This window comes from Taeniopygia guttata, chromosome 8 (assembly GCF_048771995.1).
Source record: "Taeniopygia guttata chromosome 8, bTaeGut7.mat, whole genome shotgun sequence".
Lineage (NCBI taxonomy): Eukaryota > Metazoa > Chordata > Aves > Passeriformes > Estrildidae > Taeniopygia > Taeniopygia guttata.
In genome coordinates, this window is record NC_133033.1 from 11,949,483 (window position 1) to 11,975,174 (window position 25,692).

The window sequence follows — 25,692 nt, forward strand, 5'->3', positions numbered from 1 at the left end:
TTAGTTGCCATGATCCATTAGGGAATCATTTGACCAATATGAGGCATCTTCTTTGTTATGTTTATGTAAATATTGCTCAGAACAAATGTGAATAAGGTAGTATAGATATCAATTGTTGTTGTTGTATTGAATATCCTGGCAGGCTGCAAATATTCTGACTTAGACTGGAAACTTCTGGGTTTGTTAATTTTTTTTCCATTTGGAAGTTTTTGTCTGTGTCTTTGATAGCTGGATGATGGATACTTGAGATCCCTCCTCCTCTGCGAACACAGTTTGGCAATGATGACTTAGTCAAATGCAGTTGTTTCAGCAGTTTAGCACCTTAGTTTTGGGTTTGCTTATCAAAGAATTTCTTTGCAGGTCTGCTGGTACCTCAGAAACAATCTGCTTGGTATCAGTAGTACCATCAGCCATTTGATGATCAATTCCTTGGTTAAAGGATTCCCTCTCAGTGGACTTCCTGGACCCTTCTTATGAGATCACATTAAAACAGAAAATCTGTCTTTGCTTTTTCTAGTGAAAAGAACTACAATGAAAATATGCACGTCACAAATTGTAGCAAACCTCTGTGTCCTCTCTCCTGCCTCCAAACCTCACCAGAGAAATTGAGAATATTTCCTCTTTGTTCTGTCTACAGCAGCTCTTACCTCATTTGCCAGGAGCTGTGTCCCTTTATCAAGAAGCAAAGAATTTAACTTCCTTGCTGATAGGGATGTTTAGAAAATAAAACACCATTATTCACAGCTGTGCTTCCAGTAAGAGCAAACAGTCCCTTTTCAGATATCAGCAGGTGGAAATCTCAGTAGAAAGATGCATGTTTGTTGTTATGATTCCTGATGACCTTTCTTGTTTTTATTTCGCTCTGATAGTGAATGCTTACTGGCATGTTGGTGGTTTTAACCTCCTGAACCGATCTGGTTCTTGTTGCAAAACACTATTAATTTATATTTAACTACCTAGGAATTTCCTCCTTTAGCTGCACTGGCCAGTGTCCCAATTCAGGCAGTGCTTAAGCCACAATTTGTGACTGTTTTACTGCTTCATGGTGAGCGATGAAGGTCAGCGTGGTGGTTATCGGAATGACAAAGCCATGCGTGACTTTTCTGCATTCTGCTGAACCACACTTCTTTTAACTTGGTGAATTGCCTTAACATATCTTAAAATGCGTATTTTGAATATGACAGGATACAGCAAGTATTTTATCCACCCTCCTCAAGAATCAAGCAAACCCAGGATCCCAAGACACATCTTTAAGGAGACATATTCTGACATCCATTTCTTGCTTGAGGTACCTATACGGTCTAACTGCACACCAGTTTCACTGTGCATGTGTTCTTACAAAATCTCTTTCCTAGCTCAGGCAGAAACTATTTTGTCTTAACACTGTCAAGCCAGAATCTTGAGGATACACAACAGACACATAACACTTTTAAGGAAGCCTTCTTTGCTAAATTTACATGAGACTTTAAAAGCCTACAAATTTGTGACATCCTTTATAGTGCACTTACTGCCATTTTACTATGTACACTATCACATTCCACATTATTGACCTAATTTTCTGATTGCATTTTCTAGACAGGAGGCATAATTAATTTCTCAAGAAAAATTAGCCGTTATCAGTCTTAACTGTTTAATGAAATGAGATTGCAAATTTCTCTTCACTACTATACAATTTAAAACCAGTCTCTTTGAAAATCTGCTGTAAAATCAGGTTAACAACCTTAAAAAAGACATGGAAATAATTCCTCATTTCATAATAAGAATACTAAAATACACCATTAAAAATCCAAGAAGAATTAGTAATGCTGGTGTTCTTAACAAGTGACTCAGATTTTCCAAGACTATAATTTTTTATCTCCATGTTTCTGCTAACTATTGCTAACTTCAGAACAGAGCAAGCCTCTGGCCAACATCTCAGCATTGCTTATTGACCTTTCAAAACTCATCATTTGCATGAATTTTTCTTCTCAGCCATATAATACTTAGAATGGTAGGTATGCATTAAAATATGTACAATCTTTCTGATGTAAATCCCACCTAGTCTAAATCTCCTTTGGTACCTTCATCTGGATGTCAGCTTTTTAAAAATTTGAATAGCTCATTCATCATGTACAGTTGGACCTCTGACAGAAGCTGTTCTTTGGGGGTGGTGGGCACTAATTCCAGAGGAGAAGGAAGTCCTGAAGGATTGTGATTTTGGAGAACAGGAAGGCAGTAACTCTAACCCTCTGTGGGGATGGGCTCATTGTGTGTCTGTGGCCTCAGAAGCCTTTTTTGTCTCAAACAATTATGGGCTGAACAAGGTGGCATTTAACTGAAAGATTCTCATTGACAGCTTTATTTGACTGAGGTGCCCCAAATCTGATCCTATATTCACAGTTTCCCTCTATAGTTATTTTGATTTACTACTTTTGTCTCTGAAATATAAAGGCTTTTATATCACTGCTATTTCCCTAAATGGAAAGATGACACTTACTGTTGTTATGTATAAAAAGGGACAGATTTCCAAACTTTTGCAGCAAGAACTGTGAATATAATAAAAGTATATATTGAACTATCATTGAAGGCTGCACAAGAAATTTATGAGTGGATGAAAAAGGAGGAAGAGATATTGTTTTTATTTGTATTCTATCAACTTTGTTGTTGCTACTGAAATGCCTACCTGCTCATTTACAGCAGGGTTGTTTGAAGCTGGTATTTAGTGAAAAATTAGTGCAACACTTGAGTAGCTTCCTGAATTTGAAGCAGGAGGCTTTGAGGATTACTGTACACTTCATTTGCAAACCAGCAACATCCAGAAGTTCTCCATCCAGAAGTTTTTTGTCGCATTTTCTTTCCACTCTTTGGTAACCAGTGGGTGGACTGCAATTGTTGCAGAGTAAAAGATGTCTTTTTATCTCTGTATCTCTTTCTCTCAAACTATTGCTCTTGAATTTAAACTCATTGAATGTGAGCAGGGAATTCTGGTTCCTTCATTCAAGTTGGAACTTATGGCAAAAAGAGTATTTATCTTCCTGATTCTTGGACTACCCAGAAGTCAAGGATTTTGGAACAAACACAACCAACCCAAGACATTAAGGAGTGCTGAAGTCAGTGATCTAAGCCAAGGCACCACCTCAGTTCTGCACTCTTTGTATAGATAGAATGAGAAAGTGTCAGGAAACACTCCATTGTGTCTCCTACATCTACAACTTTTGTTCTCAGACATAAAAAGGAGTTTAATCAAACCCAGCTCTATAATGGTGACTGTCAAATGGTTGAGAGGAAGGGCCACTGCCCTGATGAAAATTACATTAATCCTTCCTCTCCTTTCCCACATCTCCTTCTCAATTTTTGGCCTGTGAGGACTGCTGGCCCCTAAGAAAGCAGTGGCTGCTCGTTCACAACCCACAGCAGAGGCTGTGATGGGACAATTTTGGTCATTCCTGTTTTCATTAGTAATAGGAAATGAGAGGAGCTGACCATGGGTCAGTATGAAAAACTTAGTTCTGCTGGTGTCACTGCCAGTTTTCACCCCTCCAACACCTTCTGAAATCTCTGTTCTACTTAGCCATAATCCTACAAACCCGTCCCATTCAAGAGAAGTCATTATTGAAGTTATTCCTGTATGAGAAGCACACAAATGTGTAAAGGGCTGAGCACCAGACATATCTGTCATGCTTCTGCCAATACTTAACAAGCTGCTGTCTTGCTCACAGCACAAAAGTGGGCACTTTGTGGCACTTTGTGCTCTTACAGCTGCACAGGTGCAGGACCACTCTTCAATGCCTCTTGTCTGAAAAGCAAGATGGAAGCTTATATTTACTTTCCTAAGACTATTTCTTGCCTTTTTTCTCCATCTCTGCAGCAACTGAAATGCTCCCCCTCCTTTTGGCAGGCTACTGCTTTACTCAGGAGGCACTCCACAAGTTCGCCTTTCCCTTACTACATTTTTACAAGCACACTGAAACAGCTGTCTTGAGGTTTTTCTCTTCTTCCCTTTGTCTTGATCTACCTGATAATGCTGTTTCTGCTTCTACCACCCAGGCTGCAGTCTTGAAGCATCAACTTCATTGCTTCTTTTCAAGCAAAACTGCCCCCCATTTCAGGATCTTTGGGTGAAGAAACCTGGCTAGGGAAGAAAGGCATGGAGTAAGCTGTTTGTAGTTTGAGATCTCCATCTCCCTTTATTCCTGGGCAGGGAAATATAAAATAAACTCTTATTCTCTGAACTTTATAAGGTAATAATGTATTTTGAGATATTTTTATGTTTTACTGTTGTCTTAAAAAAGAACTTATGGGAATTTATGGATCCCAATCAGACCAAGAGTATTTTTGTTCATTGTATGATAAAATGCTAAAACCTGACAACCATTTTGAAGAAGAAGGTCATTGTGTGGTGCTCTTAACTGTTTATGCAAGCGACTTTAAATACTGTTTGAAGTAATAGATTTAGCTAGCCTGTATTTCCTCACTGGTGTATTACAGAAAGGCAACTTGTACCTTACTATTCAAGATATGAAGGTAAGCAAAAACTAGTATATTTGAGAATTTTAATTTTTGAGTAATTGTCTTGTGGTGCCAGGAACAGTACCACTCAAGACTGTCAATGAAAACAAATTTGAGGTCTTCATCATTGTAGCCCATGATAAATGTTACAGTTTTGTTTCATAATTTGACATGAATTTTATATTTCAATAGTAAGAATTTGTAATAAAATTTCCCATCCAGGACTGTTTGGTAGTACTGGACATTGATCGATGAAAGAACTTGAAAGTCATCTATAGCTTCAGTTTGTAAGGTTTGAGTGTATGATAGGAAACAACCTTTGAATTTCCACCCTTATGGGTCATATCATTAATGCCTCATCTGGATGTGCTCTCATTGTATTCCTCCAGCAGTGAAATGGTCTAAGGAGCACTATTAGCTCGACCCGGGAGATCGAAGGGCCATGTGTTTAGGGATGTGCCCAGCTGCACCCCTGACAGTATTTCTGGGGCTAACCCTTCCCTTGCTCCCTACGTGCTGCTGAAGGGCGCAGTTGGGAAGAAGCGCGTGGAAAGTGAAGAAGAGGTGAAGTCGTAGCTGAGGACAGATGCGGCGTCTCGGTTGCCCCATGAGTTGCTGCTGCTGTGGCCGCAGCCTGGTGGGCAAGAACTGGCCCTGTCTGGCTGGGGTGGCCCTGTCGCTGCGATGTGACACGGCAGCCCGGCTCTCCTGGCCGGAGACCCCGCACAGACCGCGGGGGCCGCGCCTCCCGGGGCAGCGCGTGTGCCGCCCCGGGGCATCGGCGGGACACGGGCGGGCAGCGCCGCGGCCCCGGGACGGAGCCGGAGCGGAGCCGGAGCGCGTCCCGGGGGCGGCGGGCGGGGAGGGCGGACGGGAGGCCGGGGGGGAGGCGGAGGGAGGGCGGGCGCGGGCGGCGCCGGCGGGAGCGGGGCTCGGCGGCGGCGGCGGCCGGCGGAGCTCCGCGCCGGCTTCTCTCCGGCCCCGCGCGGCGAAGCGAACGTGAGCGGCGGCGGGGCCGGGACGGACACCGAGAGCGGGGTACGGAAGGAGCGGTGGCGCGGCGGGGACCCCGGCACTTGTGCCCGGCGAGCCGGGCTCGCCCCGCCCCCGGTGGCGGCAGCGCTTAAGGGAGAAGGAGCGGGGGGCGGGAGCGCCGCTGCTCCGGCGCCGGGGCTGCCGGCGGTGCGCGCCCGCGGAGCGGCTGCGGTGCGCCCGCGGTGCCGCTCCGTCGCGCCGCTCCGTCTGAGCAGGTCGCCGGCCGCGCTCCGCCGAGCGCTCCCGAGCGGCGGAGCTGCCTCGGTGCGGCGTGTCCCGTTCCCGATGCAGCTCAGTGACCGAGGGGCTTCAGCGGCAGTTTGAGACATGGGCTGTTGACGCCTGCTTTTTTTTCCCCTACATTTTTTTTTTTTTTCCCCCTGCCCATGAAGGTTTTGCTATTAGGAATGTCCTTGGAGTAGAGATGGGAGATAAATGTAAAGTAACTTGCAGAATTGGTCTCTGAATTACGGTGTGTCTCAAAACCAAGTTTGTGCTTCAGCGAGGGCACTCGGAACTTGAAGGCTTCAGTGCTGGTTAGGTTAAAGCTTTGGACCATGAATTTGTGGGAGTAGAATTGTTTAGAGGTGCTAAGACGTTGTTTTGAAAAAAAAAACTGTTTAAAAATGGAGTGTGAGTATGATCTCAAAATGCTCCAGTTTCAGTATTTCACTTTTGACTGTGGTTGGGCTGGTTAAATGCTATCATTCTTGGAGTTTGTTGCAAGAATGTTTGTTTAGCGCAGCTTAACCACCTGAATTGTTTGTATTGTTTATCTTACTATATGTACATAACCATGGTATATTTTATACATTATTTTGTATATATTATGCATAAAGAAACTCTAACTTTCCCCTAGGCTATATTTGTATTGTGTAATGCATGCAGATAATTGTTTTACCCTGTGAGTGATGAGCTTAAAATGTGATGCCATATCATATCACTCAGAAAACTGGAAAATTAGATTTGTACCGCAGACTTATATTATGGAATTTCTCTTTCAAATGTCATTTGAACTATGGTATGCCTTTTACAGTGTTGTGTATATTTGTTTTTAATATTGCAGATGCCTTTCGATTGCAAGACTGCTGAAATGCTTTGAGGGCTGCATCTCCTTTCCTAACCATGAACAGTTCAAAATCACCAGGACTGGCTGGATTTGGAGTCCTGAAAAACACAACGTGCCACACAGAGAAAAAGATTTCAGTTTTCTTTTCAATAATCTTCATGACGGTGGGAATTTTGTCCAACAGTCTTGCAATAGTAATTCTCATGAAGGCATACCAGAGATTCAGACAGAAATCAAAAGCCTCCTTTTTGCTTCTTGCCAGTGGTTTGGTTGTCACAGATCTCTTCGGTCACCTCATCAATGGAGCCATTGCAGTGTTTGTGTATGCATCAGATAAAGACTGGATTCGATTTAACCAGTCCAACATTCTGTGCAGTGTTTTTGGCATCTGCATGGTTTTCTTTGGTTTGTGCCCACTCTTCCTGGGCAGTGTGATGGCTGTTGAACGGTGCATTGGAGTCACTAAGCCAATATTTCACTCTACAAAAATGACTTCTAGGCATGTGAAAATGATGTTGACTATGGTATGTCTGTTTGCTGTTCTTATAGCTTTGCTGCCTATTCTTAGGTTTAGAGCCTACCAAATTCAAGCATCGAGGACCTGGTGCTTCTATAAAACAGAACATGTTGAGGACTGGGAAGACAGATTTTATCTCTTACTTTTTTCTTGCCTTGGGTTCCTGGCCCTTGCTATTTCATTCCTGTGCAATGCTGTCACAGGAATTACCCTCTTAAGAGTCAAATTTAAAAGTCAACAAAGACAAGGCAGATCTCATCATTTTGAAATGATCATTCAGCTCTTGGCTATAATGTGTGTTTCTTGCATTTGCTGGAGCCCATTCCTGGTAAGAGCATAATGTATTTGCCAATGTTTAATGCACATCACTGTATAAAAGTTATACTTTCTTGTATCTGGGTTTTAAAGACTTAAGTTGTGATAACAGCTCCACCCACTCAGTGATAATAATTTTATAGCATATTGCCCCTAAGGTATGTACCTATGCATCTATAAAAAACTGGTAGTTATTCTCCACTTCTGATCAATAATACACTAAGCTAAATATATAGTGATTGTGAGGACTGATTTCCAGCGCTGTGGAGCAGACAGTGGTAGAAAAATCACGGCTAGAATAATTCAGAACAAATATTGAGCTATTCCAAAAATTCAATGAAATCTGGAATTGGGAAGTCTTTTTACTCTGTACAGTGTGAGTAATTTTTTTATTTATGGCAATTTGCTTGCTGTTATTTCAACAGTTTGGTGCTACTTGTGAGCTTTGTTAGGGCAGATAACAGTTAAGAGCCTGAAAATCCTCCCTTCCATTATCAGGGTGTTAGGGGCTTTGCTTTAGGGTCGTATTGAAAAACAGTGGTTGGCAGTTTAGACCTAAGCAAGCTGGGTTTGTAATGTGGACAGGAGAGCAGCAGAGCTGCTGTGGGACTGTCCCTGCTGTGACTCCAGGAGGGTCAGTGCTGGCAGTGCCTGCTCTGTCAGTGAGCAGGGTCAGAGGAGGTGGGGTTGTGATATGGGAAAGAATCTGACAGCTCCGGTTGTACCATGGCATTAGAAAGCTGGTGTTAGCTTAGTCTCCTTTTAGTGTAGCAAACTTGTCTGAAGAAATTTAGTTTTTTTGCTAGGGTCAGAGGGTTTAAATCACAAGTAACAGGGAATCTTAATTTCTTCCCTAGAAACAGGGTCCTTTAGTTTTCCAGTGATATAAATGAGCAATTTTGGATTGAACTAACAAATACTGACATTTACGTCTGGGATCTGTATCAGATCCAGCTATGTTTCATCTGCTCACTGCCTATGGTAGAGTCTGAAGTTACCTGAGTTAGTTAAAAATTAGATACTGACAGTTGCCTAGCTGCAGCAGTTTGGTATATCTGGCAGGTAGCATTTAATTAATCCAGAATTGTTGCCTTCAAGGCAAAGTCTAAATATGAATGTCTGCAATCACTGAAATGCACAAAAAGTCTTTCAATTTTGTTCCAATCACAGAGAATTTTTCTAGTCTTGCTCTGCAGCATAGTTTAAATTCATGTTGGCTTCTGTCAGTGTTGTGGCTGTAGTGTATGGAACATAAAGAAAGTTGTCAGAGCAGCAGAGCAAGTTTTGTAGGGAACTTCTTTTCAGTTATTTCAGACACCACCTGAAGTTTGGGTCAAGCCACAGAATGGTTTTCAAAAAAAGGATTTAATGTGATGACTTTACTTTCCACGAAAAAGCAGCATTATTATCCTCTGGTGACATTTATTTTAATTTAAAGTAATTGTTCTTAAAAGCAGGAATTAATTTGGTGTCAGAAGAGCTTGGGTGTCAGAAGAGCTATAAACTTTTTTAGTTCAAAAGAGATACTTCATTTATTCAACACATCAAGTAGCACTAAATTGCAACTACTGTGGTTGATTTTGTTATGCCATTCAGTTTTAATTATGATACATATTAAATGTATATAAAATTATAGTTTTAGAAATTGTGGCAATCTAATGAAATCACAGCACTACTTTTTTAAAAATATTTAACTTCAGCTAAGTGGTTGTTGAAGATGAATTACTGCTCTAGCAGGATTTTTTTTTCCAACCCTTTTTGGAGTTGGTGTTTGCATCAGCTTATGATGCAGGCCAGTGAACGACTTCTTGCTTAATTTTGGACTTGGTATTTTTCGGGACTGTGTTGCAGAGGAGAGCTGGTTCACAAGGAATTCTGATTCATTGGGTGGCACATCTGCTGGTGATTTCTGTGCCTGCTGGGCTTGTGATGCTTTGCCTCTGGATCTCTTTTGAAATGAGTCAAACTTACGCCAAAATCAGCCTGGCATTATGGAAAATAGTTCTGCAATGTGGACAATTTAGGTCAGAAAGGAAGAGTTTAAAACACAAAAAAAGTAGGTGTAGTGTGGGATTAGATTCTAGGAACAAAGTTTCAAGGAAGTGAGCAGTCAGTGTTTTAGCCAGACAGTTTCAGTGGGAAATGCAATGGGACAGGGTCCTATTTCCTTTTTTAACTGTTAGGATCATGGAGTTTATACCAGTTAATTTGCTGATTTATTTACCCATTCCTTGTTTTGATAGCAACAGAACACAAACAGAATTACAAGCATGGTGTTAATTTAGCAAGATTTTTTGGCCTGCAGTAGAATAAAGTTTTGTCAGGAACATACTGCTCAAGTGCTACATTGAAGTGATTCAGGGTTTATCAAGTTATATGCTTTATGATTAATTGCTGATTCAAATCTACTTGTCAGATACATCTGAAAGGTCTCAGGGCTTTTAATTTGTGAAAAGAGTGGTTTGCAGTCTATAATATAATCAGCATACACCAAAATAAGTATTTCTTGACATACATATGAGCAGGTGTTCATAGGTAAAATTATCTGGAAAAGGGTGCAAATACATGCTTCTTCTGTGATCACTTGCTTCTTTCATTTTTTTTCTCCAAGTTAAATCTAAAAGTCAGAATTGGAAAAGTCTAGACTTTGAATTGTGAATTCTACTTATGTTCTCTGTCTCAAAGAGAATACAGGACAAAATGTTATATGAGAGTCAATTGCCTCAAAGTAAACCAAAGTTACTAGAAACCAAATAAACTTCTGGAAGAGAAAGTGGAGGAAGGCAATGTGTTTCGTACCACATGTGGTTTGCAGATACAAGAGTTTGGATTCATTTGGTGTTGGGGGGGGTTTAATTTATTTATTTCCCTTCTGTTTTCAATCTAGTCTGGTATGTCCATTGACATATGTGTAGGGTTACCTTAATCGAGTCTGTCCACTATTGTAATCCAACTGCAGATTTACTTACTATTAGATTTTAAATTAATTTCATTTTTTTTCCAAGTGGAGTTAATATTCAGACATTGTTACTGTCCTGTGATAAAATCATTTTCAGATGTCATCAGAGTCACAAGACCCTGGTTTTTTCTTTATGGTGTCTGGTGTGGAACTGAACTTGGCTTCTGCATCTGCTCAGTGATAGTGAAGTTATTTCGATGCCTATTTTTATATGGGTGTAGATGTAAAAATAGCTAACACTTATTATTATAAATAATAATATATAGTATTGTAATCAGTCACCACCTCTGTTTTAAGATTCCTGAAGATACGGATGGAGTGTTTTTCAAAAGCAGAGCCCATGGCATGACGATGTGGAGCTCTCCCTGTGGCTCTTGGACAGGGACCACCTTCTGATTTCTTTTTTTTCCTTTGGATTTCTTTCCCAAAGCTCAGTTTCATTTGTTTTTCAAAAATAAGCAGCTTTTTCAAGTTTTCTGCCACTGTGAGAGAATCTTCCCTTAATGAAGTATGAGAATGAGAGGTGCTCCCTGCTTCTTCCCTTACAGGGGAACACTGATGCCTTTTGAGGAGTTGAGAGCAGGAGAAAATTCACAAAAAAACCCCAAAAAAAGTGAAATTCATGTGTTTTATAATAATATATGTAGTCAATGGTTTGCAGAGGCATAGTTCTGACAGTCCAGATAATTTTGCTTTGTGGTGGGTAATTCCAGGTAAATATGTTCTGAAGATGTAATTTCAACTTCTCTGTACAGTGTCAGCTTTCTGCATCCTTGTGAAAGCCCTAGCCCTTTGCTAAGGGTATGCCAATTTTGCTGGATGAATTTGGTCCCTAGGGGTTGAATTCCCAAAGCAAATAGCTGGGCAGGAGCATTTTGTGACAAGCACCTCTGATGAAATGCATTGTTATATAAAGCTGTTTTTTGGCTGTCACTTGACATCTGGCGTGTCATGAAAGATCTTGGTTTGGAGCTGTGCTTGTATGAGCAAATTCTGACATCGCTATGTCGTATTCTGTAGGGCTCAAGGGATAACATATTATAAAATTTGTTTTTTTGGAGTAGCAAAGAGAACTGCCTAACTATGGACTGGAGAGATTTGTTTCAGAGTGAATTTATTTACAGGAACAAATTATGACACAGAGAAATTTCTAATCTTTTTCATGTGTGAAACACAGCCTGAGAAAAATACTTTTACATTCAAATTATTCTTGTTAAGATCTTTTTCCATGCAGTTAACTGATTAATTTCATTCCAGTTTTACCTCCCCTCTACTGCAGAAAGTAGCCATTCCTGTTTTTTTATGGAAAGAGCTCTGTTTATTTCATATGAATAAATCAACTCTTTGGTTGTTTTTTTTAAATGCTTAGATTAATTTTTATCAGTCCCTTCTCATGTAGCTCTTCTCTTTCCAATTTGTTATGCTAATTGTGTCTCCCTGAACTCACTCTGACTTTTTCTTATCCTCAGACCATCTCATGCAGTGAGGCTTGATGAGTGCTTTTTGTGCACTTAGGGCTGTGTTCAGCTTGTGATTTACTGAATCACTTCAACTCAGAAGCTGCAGGTGCTGGTCTGAGTGGTCCTGTCAGAGAATGTGCTCTGGAGCTGGGGAGAAGCTGATGTACTAACAGGGAGGCTTTCACTGGAATGCCCTTACCCCATCCCACCCTGGCTGCTCCACCAGCTGCTTTGGTGCAGAGCCAGGCTCAGGGTTGGTGTGTGCTGAAGGTCAGTTTGTTGCAGGTTTTACCCTAAGTAACTTCTGGGCCACGTCCTTGTGTTCAGTATAAGGTAGTTGGATGTACAAGGCAATCCTCTACATCTCTTTTGAGTGTTTTGGCATATGTAGCCTTGTATACACTTTGTCAGGTGTTCATACCTGTGTTACTCTTGATTGCTCATATTACTCTCCCTCCATTCTTGTTTTCTGTCTACTTTATTAAGGTGGCAGTTTAATTTCTGTTGTACTGCCTTATATGTGCAATGGGCATCATATATATGAGCTTGTTCCTTTATTAATGCTGTGTGTGTGCCTTCTTTGGTGGTTGTATTATCCCTACAGCTTAAGAGTTGCTAAAAAATTTATCCCTTGTGCTCTTGTGAGTGGTGATTTCTCAGGATCAGAAAGTGCAGCTGAGGAGGAGCAGGGAGATGTCCCAGGATGCAGGTCCATGCTCTGCCAGTGAGGACTCAGACCTCAAGGGGGGCTGCTCTGCAGAAGTGTGTTATTATTACCTTACTGTTTATTACTCAAAGCTGCAGCCACTGCGAGCTTGTTGTGCCTGCACGGCACTGGCAGCAGGGAGAGTGATCTTTTCTTTGGAAAAAGAATAAATTAGGCTTTCAATTTCCACAGGTGTGTTTCTGAAGAGTGAAAAAAGAGATATACTTAAATATGTTCAGGTAACCTTGCAGCTTTCAGTGCTGTTTCAAGGCTTTCAGAGGGAAAAACAATGCTTATCTGGGCTCAGATTTTAAAGAAGATAATCAGTGATAGTTACTATGCTTGTGCTGGCTTTTGTCAGCAGAAAAGGTTCGTGTGGGCTGTGGGAACACCTGACACTGCCTGTGCTAGGGCAGCTCTCCCATGGCCGTGAGAGCTCCTTGGACACGTCAGTGCCTCTCTGAGGCTGGGTGCAAGCCCATGATGGGAGCCCACTGCTGTCACCATGGCTTTAATGAATGAACTAGTGTCGTGGGGAAAGGAAAAAAAGCTTTTTGCCAGCAGCAGGCCTGCTGGATATGCCTCTTTACCTCCAATCTGCAGCACCACTGCAGCAATAGTTACTATTGACTGTAGGGAGTGATTTCTCTTCCAGACCTCGCTCTGGAGATCAGGAGTGTCAGTTTGAATGAGTAAAATGCTCCCTAAGTTCCTCCAAAAAAGAATTCCTGAGTTTGGTTGTCTTCTTGAGCTACATTAGAGAAAGGGCTCTCGCTCCTATCATGGTCCTTTGATTGCTCGCTGAGTTTCTCAATAGATCCATTAACTCTGCAAATTCAATTACTGTTCTTGCTTGAGTTTCTCCTAGCGTCTGATAACTCAAGGTTACATTGCTGAAAGATGTTAGTCTTTCAATATTAGTCTTTGCTAATATTATGGCCCAAAAGGTATTTTGAAATACATGACTCATTTTGCAGGTTAAGAGGAAAGAGAACACTCATTTTGATTGAAATTTTTGTTAGTCTCAAGACAGAAGTTTCTTTCCAGCTTAGTTTCCCATGGAATAAGGTTTATGCAGCAGCTCAGACAATTTGAGTGTGCTTTTGTTTGTCCCCATGAAAATACTCCTGGAAAGAATTTGCAAGTTTTGGCAGAGAGAGTAACAAAGTTGAATACAATGTGTTTAAAAGTCGAATTCACCTGTTCAGATGTGTTTCTATGAAACATGTGGATAAGATGTTCATATCTTTCTGAGTATTGGTTGTAGAGAACTTTCTTTGATTTTGTATTCCTAAGTGGCACAACTGCCCAATTCCACCAGGTTACATGAGAACTGGAATGACATTCATTTTAGACTATACCTACCTAAAATGATACTGAATTTTAGAAATACTAATTTGGTGTTCAGAATTGGTCTCTTCCTATTGTCATCTTTTTACAGTACATAGAGATCTCACAGGCCTTATCCTTTCTGAGAAACATGAATCATTTTAACAAAAATGTTTATAAGTATGAGCCAGGGTGTAGTTCATCACAGAGTGCTTAGAAAGTCTATAGTAATTGTGGCTATATTTGTAATTCAAGTGTTTACCTCCCCCTCACAGAAGTCAGGGAGCTGAGATACTTCCACAGGAAAGTGCTGGAGAAGGAATGGGCAGTGGTAATGATAGGAACCAGGGAAGGAAGGAGGGCTGAGAGTGACATATTGCCCTTTACCAGAAGCTTCTGGGGAAGCATAAATAGATTTTTTGTTATCTATGTTTACTTGTGCTGTTTGGAAAAATTTGCGTAAAGCCTTTTCTATTAAAGCAGTGCCATCAGAATACAATAAGATTGTTTGTTTTGGAGAGAAAAAGTAGGGAAGGCAGGTTTCCAGTCACGTGAGAACATGGCATTTTCAGAATATTGTGCTTCTGGTTTTCTTTCATTAATTGCTTCTTGATTTTTAAATTTAGATGTATATACAGAATTAAACTATGAGGCACAATATTTTGTTTCAAATGGATGTCAGTGCCTTTCACAGAAAATGTGTTTTTTTTTTTTTCAATTTTGAAGTTGCCATCTCAAGAAATCAAATTTTGAAAACTTCACCAAAATAAATTTGCCATTCAAAACTTTTCCTTGTTTATTTCACTTGGTTAAGTTTTGGGATTCTGTGTTTGATGTTAAAAGTCAGTTTGACATTCATTCCATTGTTTGAGATAAGAGAAGTCTTCCTGTTTCCTAGATATTACACTTATTCAGGCATTTCTTACTCAAAAATGTCATACACTGTATAACCATCTTTGGAAAATGTCATACATGGCACAACCATTTTTGGATGGTTATTTTAGGAAAGCTGTCTTTCCTGACTATCTAAACACTTTAAATGGTAAAGTTGTTGCTGAAAAATCTCAGGGAGTAATGCACTCGCATGGAAAAACTCCAGAAGGTCCTTCATCCTCACCGGTTTTAATGACAGACATCAGGGTGTAATATACATTCATATATTCTGTGAGAGGATATTTTAATAATTATTATGGTGTTGATTCACAATCTGAAGTGTAGCATGGTGCTGTCTGGCACAAGTTACTCGTGTCTCCAGTGCTGTAGAATTGGTTGATGTCTGAGAGGAATTGCTGAGCTGCAGTTTGGGTGGAGGTTCCCTGTGTGCCCAGTGCCCAGCAGTGCAGAGCACAGCCCAGCTTCTGTGCTTGTGCTTGGCCAAAGCAGTGCTCGGGGAGCAGAGCCCTGCAGGGAGGGTGACACCAGGGCTGACACCAGGGCTGACACCAGGGCTGACACCAAGGGTGACACCAGGGCTGACAGTGAACTTTCAGCAGGCGTGACTCATTCTTTGGGATTCATTTTCCTATATGGCGAGGTGCAGCAGACAAACAGTGGGATGAGCAGGAGCTGCTTGGGAGGTGCTGTGCCATCTCCTGCTGTCCTGGACCTGTGTGCTGCCCCTCGGGAGCTCTGGACCCCCGAAGTTACAGGAGTGGGGTAGGATGGAAAGGATGTAGTGGGTCTGCTCAAGAGTAACCTCGTGATGACTGACTTCAGGACATGAGTACATGGGCAGGAAGACTCTTGTGCTGGGAGGGATGTGACCAGCTATATTCCCATCTGCTTCACTGCATGGAAAGAGAGAAGGAGAAGCAGGAAGGAGTAAGTGGTAGCAGTTTGTTTTAGGATTTACAGTTCATTAGTGAATTGGAAATAAAGTTGAATTCACCTTTTACCAGAGGTGTGCATTTGCGTCAGTAATGAGAAATAAATCACCTTTAAATGCAGATGATTTTTCACTTCCATCCTCCTCCTGAAAGGTGGTTGAGCTGTACAACAGGCCTTGAAATTTATTTGTCAACACAAAAGAAAAAGGTAATTGCGAATTATATATTTCAGCTTGGTAGATATATTGCTAATTCATTAGTCTTGATATTTCTGATCATAGCTGCTTCCTCATGCTGTGGAAACAGGCTTTCTTGTAGCTTTAAAACATGTAGCTCAGGAAACAGGCTGTTTATTTGACTTTGGTATGGACGCTATGTCTTTTCATTATGAAGTGAGTCATCTACTGTTTCCAGTGCTAGAATCCTTTCTATCCATACCCACAATGCTTTCCTTTCAAATAAATTATCAATTAAGCTGTGAGAGTAATTACATTGCTAGGTAGTTGAACTGAAGTATTTCTTACTTTTATGGCAAGGAAAGGAAATAAAGATAGAGGATTGTCAATCCAGGATAGAAACATTTGGATTATTTAGGAGAAACAAGGAGGTGACCTTCAATCCTTTATTCAAGCCCAACATGAATTTATCCTCCTGCAAAACTGATGCAAAATAGGTAGTGTCTAAGGAAAAAGTGGACAGAAAATAAAAACTTCACTTTCACCTAATGTTTCTAAGTTCATGCACACAGACCTGCCCCTGCCCTCTGGTTATGAGGCTTACTTCATAATTCCTTCCCTGTCAACTTCAGTGAGAAATTGCTTGGTCACAGACTAAGCTGTGTCTGAGAAAGGAATATGAGAAAATGTTTTTATTTGCTTGTGAAAAATTTTGTGATTTCCTGTTTTCTCTATACTTTTTGGACTTTTCACACCTCTTTGACCTCTGTAGCTCTACCATACCTTCAACATGTTTATGCAATCCCTTTTTAAGTGGGGCAAATAGTGAGCCAGTGGATCCACTCTTCATTTTTAGTAGCATTATTATTTTATCACAGAAATGCACATGAGAGAAAAGGAGACTCCTTTATTCTGCTACCACTTCTCAAGAGCTGATCCTGCCAAATTGTACATAAGGAATTACTACATATGCCCTTAAAAGTACCCTCTGGGCTCTACTGTGGTAGAAAGCTGCCTCATATATTTTGTTGCTGACAATTCCTTTTTAAATTTTCATTTTTTATAAAATCACTATGCTCAGTTAAAATTTAATTGCTAAGATAAGTGATCATCTGGTATATAAAAATTGAAGATAGAGTTAATGTTTTTCTTTTAGAAAGAGAAAGGAAGGCATTAGGGGAAAAACATGTTGCAGATCTAGAACATAAAAAGCATTACGTGGCATAAGTAGAACAGTGTGTGTACTAATATTTTGATGGCAGAAGTGGTGCACTGCATATTGTTCTTGGAAGCTCTTGTTTTCAAACTGACTTGCAGAATCACATAAAAAATAAAACCAAGCATACTCAGCTTTGTTGCAACAAATGCTTGGCTTCTTTACTGCAAGATCAATATAGCAATGGTACAGGCAATTTGCTGTCAGTGTTTCTTTTTTAACAACTCTACTTGGGAGATATAAAATGGTACATAAAATGTGAAGATATATGCATTTTTATTTCTTTCTCACACTATTTGGCAAATTTATTTTCTTAAGGTCTCTCTTTACAGAGTACTACAAAATGTCATCCTGTAAGATCCCTTGCCTGATAGACTGAAGCTGCTTTTATAAAATGAAAAGTTCCAAAAACTCTAGAAATTCAAAATAAATGTATATGTTTTATTTCAGTGGATTGGGACATAATCAGTAAAGTTCTGCCTTGAAACCTCTGTGGTTTAGAAGAAGGAGATTTGCATCTCAGGGTTCGACATAGGCAATAGTAACAAAATATAAATGTTCTGCAAATACTGAAAAATCCATGGACTTCCTTCCATTAATGGAAATCCTCAGAATGGCTTGTAAGGAAATCCAAAGGAAGAGGCTTGGGAGGGTCTGCAAGGTTCCCACAGGGAAGTGGAGTCTGAGGGCTGAGCTGCAGAAGACGAGAATTTCCGATATTTGTCTATTCTGCTTTCCATGTCAATCTCTTGGTGACTGGGTTTTATCCAGTTTCCTGAAGCCAAGGATAGAACCTTGACTAGAAGGTTTAGAGCCTGTGAGGTGACATGCATCAAAGTCTCATTTTTGTCTTATTTCTTAACTAGCTCTAAAGTCAGCTGCTTGTTTTGACTGGCTGTCCTTGGGTACTAACAGGAATGTGACTAAGCAGCACAGCCTTTGAGCCTGTTGGTTGTTCTGGTGTAGATCCAATTGGAAGGAAAATTAAATTAGTACTGTTTACATTTGGAGGGTGGTGTGAAGCCTTGGAGTAATTTTTTTTGTTTATTGCCTTGAGCTTTGTCTCTAAGGGAAATGACAATTCTCTGTCTGCTGTCTGCTAGGGGCAGAATTGAAGAAGTCAACAATTTCAAAATGTTTAAAAACAATTTCCATCAGACTTTCTGGATCTTGCAAAGTGAGCTTTGGTTTTAATGAAGCTTAAGATTGGACAAAAAGTATGTAGAAGTTTAATGTATTGTATCAAGTCCTTCCTTGACACAAATTTGATCTCTCTGTCTATATTTTTAGGGACACTGAATTCTCAGGTCCTTTCTTAAACCAGCAAGGACTACTATAAGTCAAAGTAACTTTATATCTTTCAAGCAGATACCCTTGGTTTTAAAAATTGCTTTTACAGTTATGCTTTTATAATACCTTTTATAAAGAAAGTTTGAATTGTCATAGTTAAATCATGAGGGTTTTTTTTCCCTTTTTTTTTTTTTTTTTTTTTTGCAAACTGGGAGACATAGTACAGCTGTCTTCATATAAACAGTGTATAAATCAGCAGAGTGCTACTTGGATTCTTACATTTCTAAATATGTTAGAAAATGCCATGAGTTACGTGTATTATTTACCAGGGGATTAATTTTTTTGAGTCATGCTGCTGAATCTGCATGAATACTAACTTCAGTTGTGGAGATCAAAGGTGATTAGATATGATGCAATAGTGTTGCCTCTTCCCCACTTGGGTACTTCTGCCTACAAGGAACAGAATTCCTGTGTCATACCAACCTGGTGGACCTGCAGGGAAAGGAAAAAAGGGTTTCAACTGGTTCCCTGACTTTGAACCAATTATTGACCTCTGATAGTCAAATAAGAATAATTGAAGTGTTCTTTTTGTGCCCATGGAGGTGGTTCCACTTTCAAAAGTCCGCTTGGCACTGCACCACGTTCTGGTGGCAATTTCTGAGCTGATGACTTCAACCATTTCAGTGACATGAATTTCTCACACCCATGGAGAAAATCCAGACTGTCTGCATGTTTTGCTTCAATGAAATCCTTTATTAAACAGCTGGTAGTGTATTATCCTTTTAATAACTTATGGTTTCAAACTGACTTTGGAAGAATATTTTAAGAATTTAAATTTAAATAAATAGACTATGAACACGTGAGAGAACTAATAATTTATATTAACTTCATTCCATTCCACCCCTCTTCTGCTGAAGTTTAAGTCTTGCTCTAGAAATCAGCAGATGATTTTAGAAGGCTCCAGAATATAGTCTCCGCTTTGCACAGTTGCTTGCAATTTTCTTACATGATTTTTCAGAAGATGTGATGAACCCCCAGAACAGGGCAGTCTCTTTGGAGGAGTGAGAAGCTCTCTCACTTTATACTCAAAGTGATGACTGCGTGTCTTGCTGCTCTGCCACAAGTGTTTAAGCATAAAAATGCTCATGCTCAAGGCTGCAATGAGATTCTCTCTGTTACTCTGTTTCTATATAGAAATCTTGTCCTCTCAGAACTTCAAAAAGCTTTTATATTAGTTTTAGACATATAAGAAAGAAAATATTTTTTAATTTCCGCATAATACTCTCAAATAATGTTAGTAATATGGTTAGGAAAATCTTATAAAACAAAATTTGTAGATAATTAGATTTTTTCTTATTATTTCTAATCCAGGGACCTACAGCTGAGTTGTTTAAATGTGTGTCTGCAGACATAAGCTCTACTTGCTCCGTGTGAATTTAGATGTATTATTTTTTGTATGTCTGATATTCAGAAGAGGCAACTGAAATATTTTAGATGAAGCTTCTCCAAGTCAGAATCCATATGATGTATTAGTTTTCCTTGGTGTCCTGATTTACTTCATGCAAATCCACAATCAAAGCAGAAGTTGTTTATGTTGAACAGCAAATTAATAGATTAACTTAGATGTGATTACTTCTAAATGCAAATTACTTCTAAATGCAAACACTTCTCACAAGTATTCTAGATAATATGAAAAAATAAATTTTACAAAGTCTAGATGTAGCTACTTTTCCTTATTAGCAACATCTACTACTTTCTTTTTTTTTTTTTTTTTTTTCTGGACATGAAATTGCATTGGATTTGGTATTTATTAACTCCAGAGAATGTGAGAGAGGAACAATAAATGAATTTTTAAGTACATCGAGAGGCAGATTAGTAACTTGTATGTCTCTATTAAGTCAGACAAGATGTATGGGCTAAGGACATTGGTCTGTGAGCTCTGTTGAGCTGTCATTTGCTGCCCAGTCCTGTTTGCAGAGTAAGGAGTATTCTGTCTGAGTTTGCCTTGTGGTATTGGACTTCTAATAAATAAAATGTAGACTGTCCTGAAAAAACATCCCATGTGAAGCCAAAGGAGCTGTTCAAGTTTGGGTGGGCTGCTGATGTCAGAGAGGAATTTGCCCAGTGGTTGTGGGTGAAAAGCAGATTCAGGGAACTGGCTTGTGTTTGTGTTGGCTTGGTGCTCAGACATTCCTCTCCTCCCCTCGCCAGTTCCCAGCTGTGTTCCTGCCAGTTCTACCAGCTTCCTTAGCAATGTTCCTGGGGGCTTCCTTTGCTGCTCCCATAGAAGCCATACAGAAACACTCCATCAAAGGCTTCATCAAACATTCAGTATCCTTTTTTATGTGTTCACTTTGTGCCTCAAGATGTGGTGACCTGCAAGCTATAGGTAGGGTTTGGAAAAACAGAGAAACATTTTAAAAGAAGTAACATCGGTTTGCTGGCATATTGAGCTTTAGGTTTCTCTCTTCATTCATTATTATTTTTTAGTTTTTCTGTTGAGTTACTTTTCAGTGCTTCTTTTTGAAACTACAACCCTGGACATGGACAGCCTGACCCTATTCTCACTGCCCAATAAATCAGTGTACTCACAGCATCAGTTGTAAAATATCCCGTTTCTTAGTTAAATAACTGCAGTGCTTTAAAGGCTTTGGAACAAAAAGCCTTACAGTGTTCCATCGTTCTACCAAAAAAGTCTTCATGTGGTTTTAACGTTAATAACAGGGAGAAATAATTTACCATCTTCTGGCAGATTCCTGGCCTGGAAGATCAGGCTTTCCTCACACAGGAACTCAGGTTACAAAGGCCCAGTGGCAGCCAGCCTGTAAAGGAGGTATCTGCAGGGCAGGAGTCCCAGTGGCCTGAGTTTCCCTGGGGCTGTGTCCCTGCAGAGCAGGGGGCCAGGGCCACACCTTGCTGGGCTGCTGTGGCCCTTGGGTATCCTCTGCCAGATGCTGCCTGCTGAGCTGGTCTGGAATTCCACCATATGGAATTATGGGCTCTGGTAGTGTTGTCTCTGGAGGTCTGTCCATGTGTAGCATTTCCAGATGTGACTGAAACCTTCTGTGTCTCCACTGACAAGTGGCTTTTGTCACCATGGCACCTCTGGTGTCAATAAATTGTGTTCTGCTGCAGTGTAAAAAATGTGAATCTTCTTGTTGAAGTCAAGGTACTGTGTTCTTTATGCAGCCTTTAATTAGGAAAATGTGAATAAATAAATAGCTGTTACAGAAGCGTGCTGACCTACAAGTGGATTCTCTCCTTGAGAAAATCCATTTTTGGAACAGTCTTGGCACGCTTTATTAGATCAAATTCTGGATTAAGTTTTTACTTGTTGCTCAAATCAATCTCTTGTTTTGGAGGGTGTTCCCTGGCTGGTTGCCATCCTCTTCTTAAAGTTCAGCAGAAGTAATTCAGGAGAGGCACATGTATGTCCTTTGTAAAGCATTAGAGGATTTCTAGGATGATAAATCGTGTATGCCTGAATGTATTTACGTTGCACTTTGGGATGCATTGATGCTGTGAAGGTGTGAAGATTAGAGACAGTGTTGAAACGATTTTACTCATTTACATGCTGTCTTTGTATGTTTTTTAATGTACAATTCTAAAATACTCGATTTTCAGGTAATTTAAATGTTCTCTTTGTGTATGTTTTGATACATAATTCTAAAATATTCCCCTTTTCAGGTGACCATGGCCAGAATTGGGATTAACGAAGGTCGCTCAAAGGACACCTGTGAAACGATACTTTTTGCTCTCCGAATGGCCACGTGGAATCAGATTTTGGATCCCTGGGTGTACATTCTTCTCAGGAAGGCTGTTCTTAGAAACCTGTACAAGATCACAAGTGGATGTTGTGGCGTGCATGTCATCAACTTACACATGTGGGAGCTCAGCTCCATCAAGAATTCTCTGAAGGTTGCAGCAATATCAGAGTCACCAGGAAGTTCCAAGCAGATAAACCTCCAGCCTCTCAGCTCTATGGGACAATAAAGTGTAGTGTAGCTCAGTCTATGAAAAGATGATGGAGGCAACTCTCCTGCATGGGCAGTACCTTAAAATGAATTCCAAGGCTCAGTGGTTTGACATTTGTTTTAAATTGTGAGTGATTTGCTATTGTTGCTTACCAGTTTGATATTGCTACTCCAAAAGATGCCCTTGAATGATTTAATTCACTTTAGTACATGGAAGGGAAAAATACAGATGACTTGGCGTTCCACTCCAGTTTTGCAAGGGATGTATTCTAAAGTGAAGAGGGCTTCTTATAACACTCCCCACCAAACCTTTCACCTTAACAGGTGCATTAAAAGTGCAGAAGTGATCTCCAGGGTGATTTTTTAAAGGGGTAGATGTTTTCTACCAGAGATACCCTCAAATTCTTTGTAGAGTCATTGTCTAGAATAAAGTCAAGCATTCTTTCTATAAGGGTATTCTGTGCTTCTAGGCATTGAATTTACCAACTGTATATAAAAAAGACATGTTGCTTGTGTCCAGTTTATTGGATGATCCACTGTGCTTGGTTCATTGACTTGATCTCTTAATTATTTACTGTTCCATGAATTTTTGGGAGAGCTGAAAACTCTTCATCAGTGTTAGTGTTCCTTTCAAATCACTGACAAAACCTGAGGTTCTCTTTGGGAACAGAGAAGCAAATGAGCTCAGCTTCCTTATAGTTATGTTTTGAGGTGTATTGATGAGCTTTTAGTCCTTTCAGTAAATTCTGTTGAAACTAACAGGCATAAAGCAGTGGTTAGTCTGTGAAAACAGCAGTTTCCCCCTCCCTCCCAAAGTGAAGGATGATTCTGGAAGTATTCCCCTAGTGCATGTAATGAAATACTCATGTGGTACAGCGGCTTCATTTGTAAAAGGTCACATGTGTGTTGTGAAAATGTGTGTGACCAAAGGAGCACCTCTGCAGGAACTGCTTAGGGAGCAGGGTTTAGTTTGTGAAAGAAAACTGAATGCTCAGTTTTGCAGGGTCTGTGTCTGAAGAGCTGAGAGCAGTCCATAGCTTGAAGGTACCAGAAAATTTTCAGGACAGCTTCACAAGGAAGGCCCTTTACCTTTAATGCTGCTAAAAGAAGCTTTGGTTTTTGTGACTGTAAGCTGTTCAGAAGCCAAAAAAGAGAGATAGGTCTATGTTATTTTTTAAGATAGGTCTATGTTATTTTTACCTTCTTAACTTCAAATAACTACATTAGTGAAGTGTTGGTATAGTTGAACAAAGTAATTAAAAATAGATTCACTAAGAAGACAGTCTGAGGGACCAAAACTATTCGCAAATACAAATTGATGTTGTATGTGAGAATAGTTTGTAAGTCAGAAAATAAAAACCCAGAAGGTTTAAATATTTTTTTTTTTTTTAATTTTTAAAGTTATTTCCTTTTTGTTTTAAAAAGGTTGAAAATTAAGTGGGTTAAATAACCCTGTACTGAAATGCCTTTATTTACCCTAAAGAATTTCTGTATGTGATTTTTTTTCTCAGTCATAGGGCTGATAAATGGTGGACAGATTCGATGCTGGTATAAGTTCTGCACTTCATGTGAGTTCTGCTGAAATCTGGAAGCATTCAGTCAGTGCTCAACTTGGCTTTTTCATTTCGTAGAATGTGATGTCAGTGTATCTGTTGACATAAATTATTTGTTCCCTATGGAAGATTGTTGTTTTAGCAGCTGCAAAATAATGTTGGTCCGTAAATTGTTGAGATGTTTGATTGGTGAATGAAGCTTGAAATTGCTCCATTTTGTTGTGTGAATAAATGTAGCTTGTGTTGTTCACTCTGGTTGGTTTGTAAAACAACAAAGCAAAGTTTATATGTATATGTGATTTCTTATATTTTGTGTACTGATACACACTGAATGTAAATTGCAAAGCCTCATTAAAGTTACCAAACTATATCCTGAGAGTTAAGGTGTTTTTGTGTAACCAAAAAGATCCTAAGTTATTAGAAATAATCCCTATGACAAAAAACGTCACACTGGATTCAAGCCAACCACTACCATTCCCATGTGTGTGAAGACAGAGAGGAGGCCAGTGAGAATTAAGGTAAGAGGTACCAGTGTTTGTACATGGCCAGAGCAGCTGGTGGTCTGAGGCAGACAAGGTCATGTTCTGATGACCCATGCTTAGAAAATGCAAATAAAAGTGGAACTGAGGCAATTTGGTACTTGGGATGAAAGTGTTTTTATCCAAGTATCTGCCTGTGTTTCACATACGCTATAAATCCTGAAAAAAACCTGAGTTTTGCTGTTGCTATTTTGCCTTGCTCAGTGATGTGATAGCCTGCAGAGGCAGCTCAGGATACAGTCACCCAAGGACCTGTTACCACTGAAAGTGATGGGATTATCATTTCATTTCATTTCATCTCACAGAAGAGCCAGCAACGTGCTGTGTTGTATGATTAGCAAGTTATATGTTTTATGGAATATGAGATTATTAAAAAAACAGCGGGATGGCTTCACATTAGGTTCTGAGTATTGCCCAGGCAGGGAGCAAAGGACAGTCTGCTTAGGGATGTGCTGAAGGTCTCTTTAGAAGTTGGCTAACGATGCGGGCAGTCATGAGCTGCCTGTTTATTGCTGGCAGTAATTAGTGCCTCCAGAGCAGGCGGGGGCAATAAGTGCTCTGGTGGGAAGAAAATGAATCTCATTTCTGTCTAATGACTGGGGAAATCCTTAGGGTGGGAGAATATTTTAATCTAATTGGGATTTTAAGCAACAGCAGGCTATATAAGGAAGCACATTATCTTGAAATGAAGTCAGCCTGGGCTGAACCAACGTGCTGAAGAAAGAGACCGTCAGTAACCAGTTGCTCATCATGGGGATTATGCAAATACCTGTAGTTTGTTACCTGGATACAAAGATGGAGAGCAAAGTTCAAGGTCTTTTAGATGTGATTCTTGAGACAAAGTGTCCACCTTGTGTGTTTCTTATCAGATTTCTGTTTATTAAGTGTTTCTATTAGTTTAGTCTGATGTTAGCTACAATTTCAGGAATAGTAATATGTACCAGTTCTGTAGCCATGGTGATCCTTTAGGACAAGGTGTTGGGACCTTCCAGATGGGCCTTACCTGCCAATGCACTGCTCCAGGATGTTACAGGTAACTCAGCACTTCACTGAATAACAGCATAGATTGGAATGAGATTTAATTTTCTTGGGAAAATGCTCAAATGCCAAGAGAATTTACTATGCCTATGGTGACTTTTATTACTTCCTTAAAAATAATTAGGTGCTTTTCAGTTTTAACTTCTGCAATCTGCCACCATTAAAAATGGCAAAAATGGTCTTTCATTTCAGCAAACTACTT

At 40.0% G+C, this 25,692-nt stretch overlaps 1 protein-coding gene across 5 annotated transcripts; it reads left to right on the forward strand.

Moving 5' to 3' along the window:
• Positions 1-5,388: 5,388 nt before the first annotated feature.
• Positions 5,389-24,283, forward strand: PTGFR (prostaglandin F receptor). Of its 5 annotated transcripts, none has more exons than XM_030278974.3 (3): positions 5,389-5,526; positions 6,590-7,437; positions 22,074-24,283. In XM_030278974.3, exons 2-3 carry the CDS (start codon positions 6,649-6,651, stop codon positions 22,377-22,379), a joined length of 1,095 nt encoding a protein of 364 aa, XP_030134834.2. In that variant the 5' UTR covers positions 5,389-5,526; positions 6,590-6,648; the 3' UTR covers positions 22,380-24,283. The 5 variants fall into 5 exon arrangements, with proteins under 5 accessions (XP_030134834.2, XP_072788751.1, XP_030134836.2 ...); XM_072932650.1 differs by having other exon boundaries at positions 6,590-7,116; XM_030278976.4 differs by lacking the exon at positions 5,389-5,526 and adding an exon at positions 5,624-6,059.
• Positions 24,284-25,692: the final 1,409 nt, after the last annotated feature.

Excerpts from the sequence above, each read along its gene's own strand:
- PTGFR (XM_030278974.3), top strand. The coding sequence starts at position 6,649 with ATGAACAGTTCAAAATCACCAGGACTGGCTGGATTTGGAGTCCTGAAA. Across the intron at positions 7,438-22,073 it reads TTTGCTGGAGCCCATTCCTG|GTGACCATGGCCAGAATTGG; the intron begins GTAAGAGCATAA and ends TCCCCTTTTCAG.